This window comes from Nothobranchius furzeri, chromosome 15 (genome assembly GCF_043380555.1).
Source record: "Nothobranchius furzeri strain GRZ-AD chromosome 15, NfurGRZ-RIMD1, whole genome shotgun sequence".
NCBI lineage: Eukaryota > Metazoa > Chordata > Actinopteri > Cyprinodontiformes > Nothobranchiidae > Nothobranchius > Nothobranchius furzeri.
In genome coordinates this window covers 36,910,682-36,923,430 of record NC_091755.1, presented here as the reverse complement: position 1 = coordinate 36,923,430, position 12,749 = coordinate 36,910,682, and the positions used below count along the sequence as shown (strand labels likewise).

General features: G+C 40.1%; 1 protein-coding gene across 2 annotated transcripts in view; it reads right to left on the bottom strand.

Moving 5' to 3' along the window:
- The window catches only part of LOC107390377 (SPRY domain-containing protein 3), a 91,121-nt gene that overhangs the window by 66,859 nt on the left and 11,513 nt on the right, over nucleotides 1-12,749 (bottom strand). For both annotated transcript variants that reach the window (XM_015967042.3, XM_054745727.2), the window contains exons 5-6: nucleotides 12,105-12,240; nucleotides 11,258-11,446 (exon numbers count right to left, since the gene is read on the bottom strand). In XM_015967042.3, the coding sequence (XP_015822528.3) occupies nucleotides 11,258-11,446; nucleotides 12,105-12,240 (325 nt within the window). The remainder of the gene's footprint in view (nucleotides 1-11,257; nucleotides 11,447-12,104; nucleotides 12,241-12,749) is intronic.

Here is a 12,749-nt window from a genome sequence, read left to right as displayed (position 1 = left end):
TGATTTATGAATATTACACAGCTTCATTGTTTAGGACAAAATCTTCAAACAATAGTGAATATTCAAATCAAAAAAGATCCTCCCACAGCTACACCTAGCCACTGACATTCAGTGTGCTCATAGAGCTCTTCATTTTTACTTCACATAGATGGTAAGTGGATCAGTAAATGCTTTTTGTCCATATAGGCTCCTGTAGAAACATGGCATCTAATATGGCGTCCCTGGAGACTTAGACCTACGCTCATGTATTTTAGACCTAATTGTTATGGTTATATGTTTCAAACATGCCAATATTTTTTAATGTCTGGGCATCATTTTATTAATTCTAAACAAGACTTCAATGAATTTTTCCAGAGATTAATGGTTAAAACTACACATCGTCTTCTTAAAAGTAGAACTGATCAAACAAAAACAAGCAGGGGAAAAAGTGAATCTTATAAAACTCTGACTCAGCCAATCACCAACAGACAACTTATTTGTACAACTGCCCGGCAACATAATGAGGATCTTGAAAGCCAAACATCACTTGGATTATATTTTGTTCAGGTTGAATGATGTGAGGTTTTAGATCAAGTTAAAAAGGATTGAAAACTTCTTTAAATGCAATTTTTAAACAGGGATTCTGGTTAGCTTTTCTCTATCAGGTGACAACACAAACGCATTCAAGACAAGCTAGTGGAACACGGTAAACAGGTAAATACATCAAACCTACACTCTAAGCTACCCACATCTCAATGCAACAAATTATCTGCAGGATGCGCTGGAACAGGCACATATGAACCACTCCCTAACCCACAGAACCCAAAGGATCCACTGCCAGTCCCGGTGCCAAACACCACAGGGCATAAACAGAAGTCCCACTGTCATGCCTCAACATGTCACAGTGATCATGTTGGCTTGAGTACAAGCCAAAAGTCTTGCAAATAGTTTATTTTTTACATTGCCTCCCTTTGGTATTGGTGGCTAACACATCGTTAATGATATATTATACTGTAAATACAGGTACTGTGGTAAATATCAAAACACTGCTAAATACTTCACTATAAATCTAAACGCATCTTGCACTGATCTACAACAGGCCTTCCATGGAAGAACAAATCTAGTTTTATTTCAATTATCACTGGACAGATTCAAATTGTTACCGTTCATGTGTCAGGACAGGATGCAATCATTAGGTATACATTGTCCAAAATTAGCAACAGTATTGATTTGAATTTCATCCTCAAAACTATGTTGTAAATTGAATTAGCACCATGCCTGAATAAGTAATAAATGTTTGTGACTGAAATATCTTGTAGACTATTCTGCTGTTGCCAAGGAAGGAGGGACGTAACTTAATAACAAGTCTGGATGTGGTTTGGTCTGAGGTATAAAACTCTGCTCTAGGCTTAAAGCCCTGCAGATATATTTAGCTTGTATAAACAACAACAAATAAATAACAGCAGCTCGATTCCACTTAGTTCTTTAAAACGAGTCACGTAGTTTTGCAAGTTCTGTACGCTCACACATTCAACAGCGAGCTCTGCCAGCTGATTGGTTCTTTCAGAAACTTGTGACATCGGTACAGTTCTGGTACTGAGTAGCATGGATGCATCAGAGGATTTCCCTGTAGTCTGTGTTCAGAATGGATTACAGACAGGACAGGATTTATAATCAATGAAATATATTATAACACCATGAACATGCAGATACTTTATCATACATTACCACCAACCTGTAACTCTACTTTTTTTTCTCAGAATGAACCAAACTGATGCTTTTAAATATAAAATGTCCAAACATTTCTACCAGGAGAGCATGCCCCTTAACCACCCTAGAATATCCATCCATCCATCCATCCATTGTCTGAACCCGCTTTGTCCACGTAGGGTTGCGGGGGGTGCCTATCTCCAGCAGTCAATGGGCAATCAGGTGGGGTACACCCTGGACAGAGGGCCAGTCCATCGCAGCCACCCTAGAATATGTTTATATACACTGCTCACAAGAATTAAAGGAAAACTTTTTTTATTGGGCCTGGCATGAACTCAATTAAACCTGTCTGATAATTTCCTGGTTGATTAAGCAGCTGAGGGCATTGCTAATCACTTTCAGCTGTATTGGTGTTCATGGACTTAACGACAGGTGCACTAAAGTGGCAATAATTACAAAACCCTCAAAACAGGACTGGTTTAACGTGTAGAGGTCATTTCAAGTTTCTCCCTCTTGATCTTTTTCAGCTGGTTTTCCACTCGTGCTAGTTTTGGCTCTCTACTGGCAGTATGAGGCGATTCCTTAACCCTACAGAAGTTGCAGAGGTTGTCCAATTTCTCCAGGATGGCACATCCACACGTGCTGCAGCAAGAAGGTTTAATGTGTCTCCCAGCACAATCTCCAGAACATGGAGGAGATTTCAGGAGACTGGCGGTTATTCTTGGAGAGCTGGACAGGACCGTAGAAGGTCCACAACCCATCAGCAGGACCGATGCCTGCTCCTTCATGCAAGGCAGAACAGGCTGGCATGAGGGGGAAAAAAATCACTAAAAGAAAGATGAATACATGAAAGTTTTTAATTAGGATTTAAAAGTAACTAGAGTTAGGGCAGATTTGAGGTCATAAAATAACTGATTCCATCTGAGTGCCACATGAGCTTTATACCCTTTTGAATGTCTACCATGGAGGTGGCTTTATGTCCACGTGTGTGTATTTTCTGTACCATGTTCTGTGTATTTCTATATAAATCAACTTACCTGACGTTACTGAATCATGGTTATATTTGGAGTGTATTAGAGACTAAATTAAAGTGTGTCCACTCAGACCACCCTTCAAAATAAAAGAGCTAGGATGAGGTCCGCTCGCTGAAGGAGTTCCAACGAGAAGGAGCTTTCTACAAACCAAAAGTATTACACACCCCTGCCTTTAACAACATGTTTTAAACTAATGCCAATTTTATACTTCTACGTCTGTGTTGGTACATACACACGCAACGGCATGATTTGTAACTACAAGTGCTCTCCAACAGGCTCGCAAGAACGGACGCAGTAGAGCCCAATTTTCTAACTATCCATCAAATGCGACAGAGACCGCAAGCCTGTGATTGGTCAGGAAGCCGCTACCTTTAACTTTGTCAACAGCATCGCCATTCCCCCTCAAAACAAAAAACTAGCATATCTAGCAACAGACATCGAGCAGATTGAAGAACGTCTCACTGAAAGTCAGATAATATGAAACTTTAATACACCCGTGACTGAAGGAGTGCAAAGATACACAGAAAACGCAGAAAAGTGCTTCATAACACTGACACACCAATGGAGAGGCAGAAAAGGAAAAGGTCTCCATCCATACGTGTGGGCGTAAAGCTGTTGTCAGAGAAGTATACACTCGGCTTTAGATCATCTCAGATTTACAAAATACATTTAAAGCCTTTTTATAGAATTCTTCATAAAGAAATGATCTTGATCTTGATTAAAATAAAAAATAACAATTTTTTTTGCTCCTAAAAATAAACATCCAAGTCTGCTGCTGATTTAACTGTTATCAGAGATCATTTAAGTGCACCTAGGATTAATGTTGAGTGCATTAATTGACCAGAAAGATGAATAAAATTAAGACAAATTGAAAGAAAAACAAAGGATGTTAGCCAGCATATGACAACAGGATCAGATAGCCATCTCTCTAAACAGGACCAACCAACCAACCCCACCCAACCCCCATAGTATAAAGAGTTCAAAGGCACAATCTTGGCTTCAGACAAGTTACTACCATCACCTTAGTGCTCTATGCTTAATGTGGTTTTGCACTTCTCAGTACAGATTAATCAGAAAGCATACCAGTTGGAAAAGTCATATTTATCTTGAAGCAATCTTTTCCATCACCTCTTTATCATCTGTAAGGATGTCCATCATCCGGAATAGTGATTATCCACAGAAACGTGCAAAAACTACTCCAATGTTTTGCCTAAATATTAAAGAGGTGTATGAACTCAGCGAGTACACACTTTCTATAGCAACCAAACTGCAAATCAGTAAATCATCAAAAACCACAGAAGCTGCAAATATCTGTTATACATGATTAAAACAAATCTTTGTACAGCATGAACCTTGAATACACAATTTATCTTTGACATTTCAATGTTAACAAAATCCACAACAACTTTGTTTCCATGGAGAAACAAAACTACAAGAACAAAAGAGGACTGAAGAAGCAAAGAAAGACAAGCAATGAGAAATGAAATGAGATGGAAAGAATGGCAACAGGCTGGTAAGGCTGCGACGAGGAACAAGCAACATGAATAAAGTACAGGAAACAAGACAAGTGGCCTACAGCAGACACAAGAGAGGAGATGCAGAGGAAAAAGGTACAGGAAAAGAAAAAATATGTTGAAGCAAGTTTCAATAATAAGGTGATGAGACAGAAAGAGACAAAAAGAGGAAAATAATAAAGATTTAACAAAGACGTGACATAAGTGAATAATGTTATTTCCTTGTACTGCTTTGATGGTTTCTCATAAGGAGTCCCACCCACAAAACTCTGATAGATGGGCATCTGGTGGGCAGTTGCAGTCTTACTTCTTTTAACATCAGAGACTTTGGAGTGGTTGAGGCTAGCTTTCTGGAGCCTCATGTAACATTCAGAAAGGGTCACTTTTCACCTATATATTGACCTACATAGTGACCGGCCATCTACAGAAATAATTCCATTTTCTAGGGGGATTTTATATTCTATCTTCTGGCTTGTAGAACATATATATACATATATATATATATATATATATATATATATATATATATATATATATATACACATATATATATATACACACACATATATATATATACACATATATATATATATACACACACACACACATATATATATATATATATATATATATATATATATATATACATATATGTATATATATATATATATGTATATATATATATATATATATATATATATATATATATATATATATATATATGTGTGTGTGTGTGTGTGTGTGTGTGTGTGTGTGTGTGTGTGTGTGTGTGTGTGGACAATGGGTTTCCATAGGATCCAATAACATGTTTTAGAGGAAAAATGGGAGGTGGCCACCACCCCTATTTTGACCGTGTCACAGGTCCCGTCAAGCCCAGACAATTCCACAAAAGGGAAAAGAGGTGGAGCTGTGGGTGGGGCTGTAAGCCTGGGATTAAATGACGACACCCGGTCGAACTAGCTACAAGCTAACCTGAAGCTAACCCAAAGCTAGCGTGGAGGTGGGAGCTAAGCTCATGGAGGTAGCTACCTAGCTACAACCGGAGCCAACTCTGAGGAACACCAGCGACCTGAAGCTCACACAAGAGTTTGTGTGGAGGTTTGCGGCGCTTTTTCATGAAAACTATGTTTAGGTATTTAGCAGACGCTTTTGTCCAAAGCGACTTACAAGTGATAATCGGCAGTTGCCCTTGAGGCTAACAACAACAATAACAACAACTTGACATCAATCATGGAGAGGAGGGAACAAAGGAGTGGACGGTAGAGGGGGGGATGGGTGCAGGGAGGGTGCTAGTTTAGAAGATGCTCTCTGAAGATCAGGGTCTTCAGGAGTTTCTTGAAAACTGAAAAGGAAGCCACTGTTTTGGTAGTGCTTGGAAGATCATTCCACATTTCTGTGAATAAAAAAGTATTAAATAGGTAAGTTTATAAGTTATTTCCTTAATGAAAATATATTTTGCTTTGAGAAAGTTTTCAATATGTTTAACGTACCGTATTTTCCGGACTATAAGTCACTCCGGAGTATAAGTTGCACCAGCCGTAAAAAGTATAATGAAGAAAAAACATATATATGAGTCGCACTGGACTATAAGTCGCATTTTGGGGGGAAATTTTATTATTTTTCTTACAAAATCTGAGACCAAGCGTTTCACATTGCAAGACAAGTACCGGTAACAATAGCAGAATAAACAATGCGGCACAGCAGCGCGCCACAGTCTCCAGCAGAGGATGGTGGTGTTTGAAACCCTCCCAGCGGGACAGGGGAGCTCATTCCTGGGTCGTAGCCAGCCCGCAGCAGCACGCCACAAGCTGCAGCAGGTGATGGCGGGGCAGAGAAGCTGAAACCAGAGACGGATCCAGTGTGCAACAGGCTCCAGCAGGTGATGGTTGTGTGTTTTTTATTCCCAGCGGGGCAGGTGAGCTGAAACCTGGGTCGGATCAGGTGCGTAACGGTGCGCCACAGTCTCCAGCAGGTAATGGCTGTGTGTTTTTAGTTTCCTGCGGGTCAAGGGAACTCACTCCTCGGCCGGATCAGGTGCGTAACGGTGCGCCACAGACTCCAGCAGGTGATGGCTGTGTGTTTTTAGATTCCTACGGGGCAGGGGAGCTCATTCCTAATCCGGAGCCAGCCCGCAGCAGCGCGGTATAACCTACGTAATTTGGTATATAAGTCACTCCGGAGTATAAATCGCAGGACCGACCAGACTATGAAAGTAGTGCGACTTATAGTCCGGAAAATACGGTAGTTATTAGTATTTGAGATAAATTAGCAGGCTAAATACATTTCATATATTTCTAAAACTTAATACCTGTTTGTATCTTGTACAGCCAAGTAGCCTTTATTCTGGACTCAGGCCAATTCACCAAAAGTAAAGACATTATACAGATGAAGTAAGCACAAGATAATTCCGTTTCTTCCAGTAAGTTATCATGAGAACCAGAACAAGAGAGCCTGTTAACAGTCATGTGAAAATAATAATTAAAAAGTGCTGCTTCCAGTGATGTGTTGAGCTGTTTTTGGATTGTGGCACAGTCGTGGTAGTCCTCGTCATTTATCCTGAATGACAGCAGAATTTTTGTGTGCTTGGTTTGGCTGGTGTTTTGTTGTTCAAAATCAACAAAAATGATGTGCCTGAATTGGATTCCAGGGCAGTAAACGATTTGGATATTGAGATCCTTCATTTCAGGGAGGTTTAGGTTTTATGTTTGCATCTCCCAGGGTAATTATTTTTCCTGTGGACAGGAGTTGGTCACTCCTCATTACCTTGTTTATCTCTGTGGTGGAGATGTACAACTTTCTGTTTTAGTTGTTTGATTCAAGCCACTTTTAAAGCTGCTGTTATGGCCAATTCCATTGAAATTTTGGAAATCATCAGTTTTATTTATTCTTCTTATAGCAAATCTACAGAACAAGCTCTAGGTTTTGAACACAAGCCCCCAGAACACTCACTTCTGGCATAACATCGTTGAGACGTTTCAGCCAGAACCGGAAACCCGCATTGCCAGAGGAAACGAGAGAGTGCAGTCCTGTCATTGTTTCCTAGCTCCAAACGTTTTTTGCGGTTTGTGACTTCAAATAGTACATTTTTAGTGACTCTGGTAATTTGTCCTAAAGTTTATGTGGTAGCAGCTAGCTATTCCTCCTTCTCTAAAATTACTGAGCAGAGAACCTCTCATACCAGTTGTGTTCTGTTGATAAATACATGAGTGCATAATGAATGGAAGAACCAGGAAGGTGAAGAAGTACCGCGATTCGGCCAGACCAACAACCAGATGGTCCAATAGTTGCTTTTGGTCCAAAACGTTATATGAGAGAAACACTTATATATATATATATATAAAGTTGGAGAAACTACTTAAATTTATTTGAATAAACAATCTTTGAGCAAACTTTTGAATGTATATTCATTTAATTAATTTAATCTGTAATAAATGGTGTATGTATAACTGATGTGTCTAATGATTTGATGAACCTGTTGCATAATTCCAGACTGTGGTGGTGTAGAAGCAGATGAGTGAAAGGGAAAAGCCCCAAAGCCTCCTCAGAGAGTCGACTATCTACACTGTTCCGGATAAAGGACTGAGGAAAATCCCGGAGCGGCAAAAGAAAAAGAACCCCAGGGCTGACTTGTCCTGTCAATTCAAGATCATACATTAAAGTCCAGATCATGCAAAATCAAGTGATTGTATCTAAAGGGATGCTGTAGGGATGTTCTGATCCAATCACGTGATTTTGAAAGGATCGGGAGAAATAAACCGGATTTAACCTTTTAAAACAACAAATGTGACATTTTAAATTCCTCCTTAGACAAAGACTTTGAAATAGAATAAAAACAGTTACTTTCCAATATCAATAAGCTCCTCTTCATCAATATTATTTGTTTCAATTCAATTCAAAAATACTTTATTAATCCCAGAGGGAAATTGATTACTGTAGTAGCTCAGAATAATAATAATAATCAAGTCATCAAAGAGTTGTTGTATATTACAATGGCTGTTGGCAGGAAGGATCTCCAGTAGCGGTCAGTGTTGCAGCGAAACTGAAGAAGCCTCTGACTGAAGACACTCTTCCGTTGTCGGACAGTCTTGTGAAGAGAATGCTCAGGGTTGTCCATCATTTTCTTGATTCTCTGGAGAATCCTTCTTTGCATTATCTCCTCCAGTGGTTCCCGAATCGTCCCCAGAACAGAACCAGCCTTTTTTATTAAGCTGTTGAGCCTTTTCAGGTCCCTGCTTCTGATGCTGCTACCACAAAAGATGATGGCTGAAGAGATGACACTCTCAACAACAGACTTGTAGAAGATCTGCAGCATCTTGCTACAGACACTGAAGGACCTAATCATCCTCAAGAAGTGCAGTCTGCTGTGTCCCTTCTTGTAAACAGCTTCGCTGTTCTTTCTCCAGTCCAGTCTGTTGTCCAGGTGAACTCCAAGGTATTTGTATTCCTCAACCACCTCCACTTCTTCTCCCATAATGGAAACAGTGTTTGACTCCACCCTGTTTCTTCTGAAGTCTAAAATCATCTCCTTTGTTTTGTTCACGTTCAAGGTCAGATGATTGTTTCCACACCATGCCACAAAGTGCTCCACCAGCTCTCTGTACTCAGCTTCTTGTCCATCTCTGATACACCCGACAACTGCAGAGTCATCTGAGTATTTCTGTAGATGACAGGTCTCTGATTTGTACTGGAAGTCTGACGTGTGCAGTTTGTCAGGTAGTCTTTAATCCAGGCGATAGTTGAGGCCCCCACCTGTGTCTTCTGGAGTTTCTGGCAAAGTAAATCAGGCTGGATTGTGTTAAATGAACTGGAGAAATCAAAGAACATGATCCTCACAGTGCTGCCTGCTTTGTCCAGATGACAGTGGGTTGGTAGAAGCAGCTGGATGATGGATTTTTCAGCTGGAAATGTTCTTGTACGAAAACAACACTGCAACGTCACACAATTTATGACGGGCAGAGATTCGGACACTATGCTGCAGTTAGCAAGCAGGCTAACGTAGAGCTAATGCATCTCCTCAGGAGAGCTAAAATATCTGCAGCTTGGTGGTATTTAAACCCAGATGGAGAAGGCAGCGCTACAGACACTTTTAATGCGTGCATACTGGACATTCAGCATGCTGGAAGGGACACCGCTTCATAATTTGCTGCCTTCAGACAAACTGCTTTCGCGGATGGCATTTCCCTTTGGGCATCAACAAAGCTAATAACTGGTCTCCATTAATTCCCAGTTTGCCACTAACAGTACGCTAATAAACAACGAGAAATTGCCAACAGACTGCAAAACGCCTGACTTTCTAGTTCTCCTGTAGCACCGGAGCTGTGCACTGGAGCTACAGGTGTTATGCGGGAAATAGTTACCCTCCCTGCCGCGCCTCCGCCTGCCTGCTCTGTCACAGAAACATGCATTGCTCAATACAGCTGCATACTGAGGGAGTAAACAACTTCAAATAAGAGCAACACTGCTACGTTTAAATACATTAACATAAAACACGCTTTTTAATCAGTGCACTTCCTAAATAAGTGAAAGAGAAACTTAAAGGACAACATGGATGTGTTTAATTCTTAGTTCAATGCTTTCCTGAAAATTATTTCCTTTTTCTTCTTATTTTATTGCTTTCCTGATCTGGACTCGGCGTCGGCAGATCCTGGAATCAGATCGGGAGCAAAAAAAAAACGTGATCGGAACATCCTAAGTTAGAACACTACGGTAGGTACAGGGGTCAGCGAAGAGGGTTTTAGTACAGAACAATGTGTGATGTGGATGACTTGATACAAAACTGAATGAAGCATACAAATGAACCTTGATGAAAAAACAACCACAAAAAATGGTTAAGAGTTCATCCTTTAATCGGTGGGTTGCAGGTTCAAAACCCTTGCTCTGTCACTCGGATCCTTGGGCAAGCTATTTCACCCTACCTACCTGATGGTGGTGGTGGTCAGAGGGACCGGTGGTGCCCATGTACGGCAGCCTCGCCTCTGACTGTGAGTCAGTGTGCTCTAGGGCAGTGGTGTGTGAAAGGGTGAATGACTGTAGTGTAAAGCGCTTTGGAGTCCTCCAATTCAGAAAGGCACTATTCAACTGCAGGTCATTTATCAGTACAACATACATAAGAAGCCACAGAATAACCTGGCCTTTTCAGGACGTACACAATACTAATAAAAATACACTGTGTGTATTTTTGGTCCAATAGATCATCTTAGAACTGTGCAAACAGCTTTACTGAAAGAGATGACTATTTTTATTTTATTATTATTGTACATCGCTGCACTTTTGCAGAGGTATGCTCCATCTCGGTCTCTTCGCTCAGCCGAGCAGGAACTTCTGGTGGTCCCCCGGTCGAAATATCGATCGAGGGGTTGTCGTGCTTTTTCTGTTTTGGCTCCAACTCTGTGGAACGAATTGCCACTGAGCATTAGGCAGGCACCATCCCTTCAAGTCTTTAAGTCTCGTTTAAAGACTCATTTTTATTTGATTGCGTTTTAGCGCTAGGGTTCTTTGGATTGCCCTGACATTATGGATTTTAATTCTTCTTCTTTTTAACCCAGATGCTTGATTTTATTTTGTCCACCATTTGTTTTTGATCGATTAGTCTTATTCCGTTATCTCTCTTTATTTGTAATATTGTTTGCTTGATATTTTATGATTTTATGTTTTTATCTTGCTTTTATGCCCATGTACTGGGAATGTTTTTCTTATGATGATGCTGTTCAGCACCTTGGGCTTCCGATAACGTTGTGGAAGGTGCTCTACAAATAAAATTTGATTGATTGATTGATTGATTGATTATGTCTTCAACGTGTTGTGTAGTTTTGTTGATAATTATTTGGTAAAAATCATAATTATACTCTCATATCGAGAGAAAAAGCCTCACTAATACTTACAAAGTCCTCTGATGTTTGAGGGTACAGCTGTTCCTTTTCATCACAGCTCGTTTCTATCTGAATTGCAGAAATGTCCTCAAAAGGTCTCTGTAATCCTTTAACAAAGAAATAACACAAATCGGCCTTTTCGGTGTCCTACCGTGCCGCTAACTTTGACGTCGTACAGTCGTCCCCAGTCGTCCTCATGGCTGTCAACCATCATCATGCTATCATTGTCCTCCAGGAACCACTCTGCCTGCAGGTCAACCTTCACCTCCTCCCCCATGGAGTGCATACCTACAGCAGGGAATAACCCCTCTGCTGACATGGCAACCTCTGCTAAACCCACCTGAAGAATAAAAAAGTAACAAAAGAATGAATGCTGGAGAAGAATTCAAAAAGGAAGACAAAACCTTTCAAATCTATAATAATAACATTTTGTTGTCAGGCACCTTAGATCAGAATACAAGGTGTGATGAAAACCTAAAGCTAAAATAAAAATAGTAATGATAAAGAATAGAAAAATAATGGATTGCATTGACGAACAAAGATTTTCTAATGACTATGCTAGCTTGAATGACTGTATTTTCAGGCAAGATGCTAAAGAGTCAGAGTTATGGCCATCAGGTGAAAGCTCAGGGCCCATGGTGGTTGGACGGGGAACAGTAAGCTATGGAAGGGTATGATGATGAGAAGTCAGGTTCTGAATAGCCTTAAAAGGAAGAAAGTGAAACTATGAAAAATGGCAGAAAGTGGTTCAAAGAGAGAGTTCTGCTAATAGTTAACTTAGATAAATTAAGTTTCGTAAGACACTCTGGAGAATTCCTTACATTACTTAGGACATGATGGGACCAGGCTGTGGATCTGACTAGTAGTGTTGTTTAGCAGAGAGGTGAAGGGGAAACAGTAATGGTCCAAAATGCAAATTTATTTAACAAAAGTTGGATTATAGAGTTCTAGATTTTATTACTGGACAGACGGACGAATAAAGCATCAAAAGAACTTACCTCTTTGCCATTTTTGGTGAAAAAGACGTTTGTAACACCTGCTTCGAAATTTTCCGAGTGTATTCCACATCCGATGCGATCGCCCCGAGCACATTTTGGTCCAAACTGTTTCCCCACAGGATTCCCATTGTATAACCTAAAGTCAATGATGGGAATTAACTACTTTTTATAGATTTAGGAACAAACACATGCATGATGCAATTGGATGTACAAATTACCTTTCAAATTCACTCGATGTGCATCAGTTCATTGTGACTTAATAGAAGTCAATCCATTTAATGATGACATGAAATGTGTTTCCAACTACCCCCATTGTCTGTTGTCTAGCTCATTGTTCACAGTAATGTTTCAGGAGTACAAAATTAGTCCCATTATTGACGAAAGATGTTCATTTGATTGTATTGCATTGAACTGGATCTCAAGATCCACTCTCCCATCTATTTTCTTCCGCTTTATCCGGAGTCAGCTCCCAGAGGCAGCAGTAAGCAGAGAGGCCCAATCTCAAGATGTTGAATCAAACTCACATTTAATGGTATTTCATCAAATCAGTTTTATTCGCTCATTACTAAAACTATTGGCAGCATGTGGAGATGTGCATCAGATCATCCAAAGCCTGATTTCCTGCCGGTCAGCAGGTGTTTAACG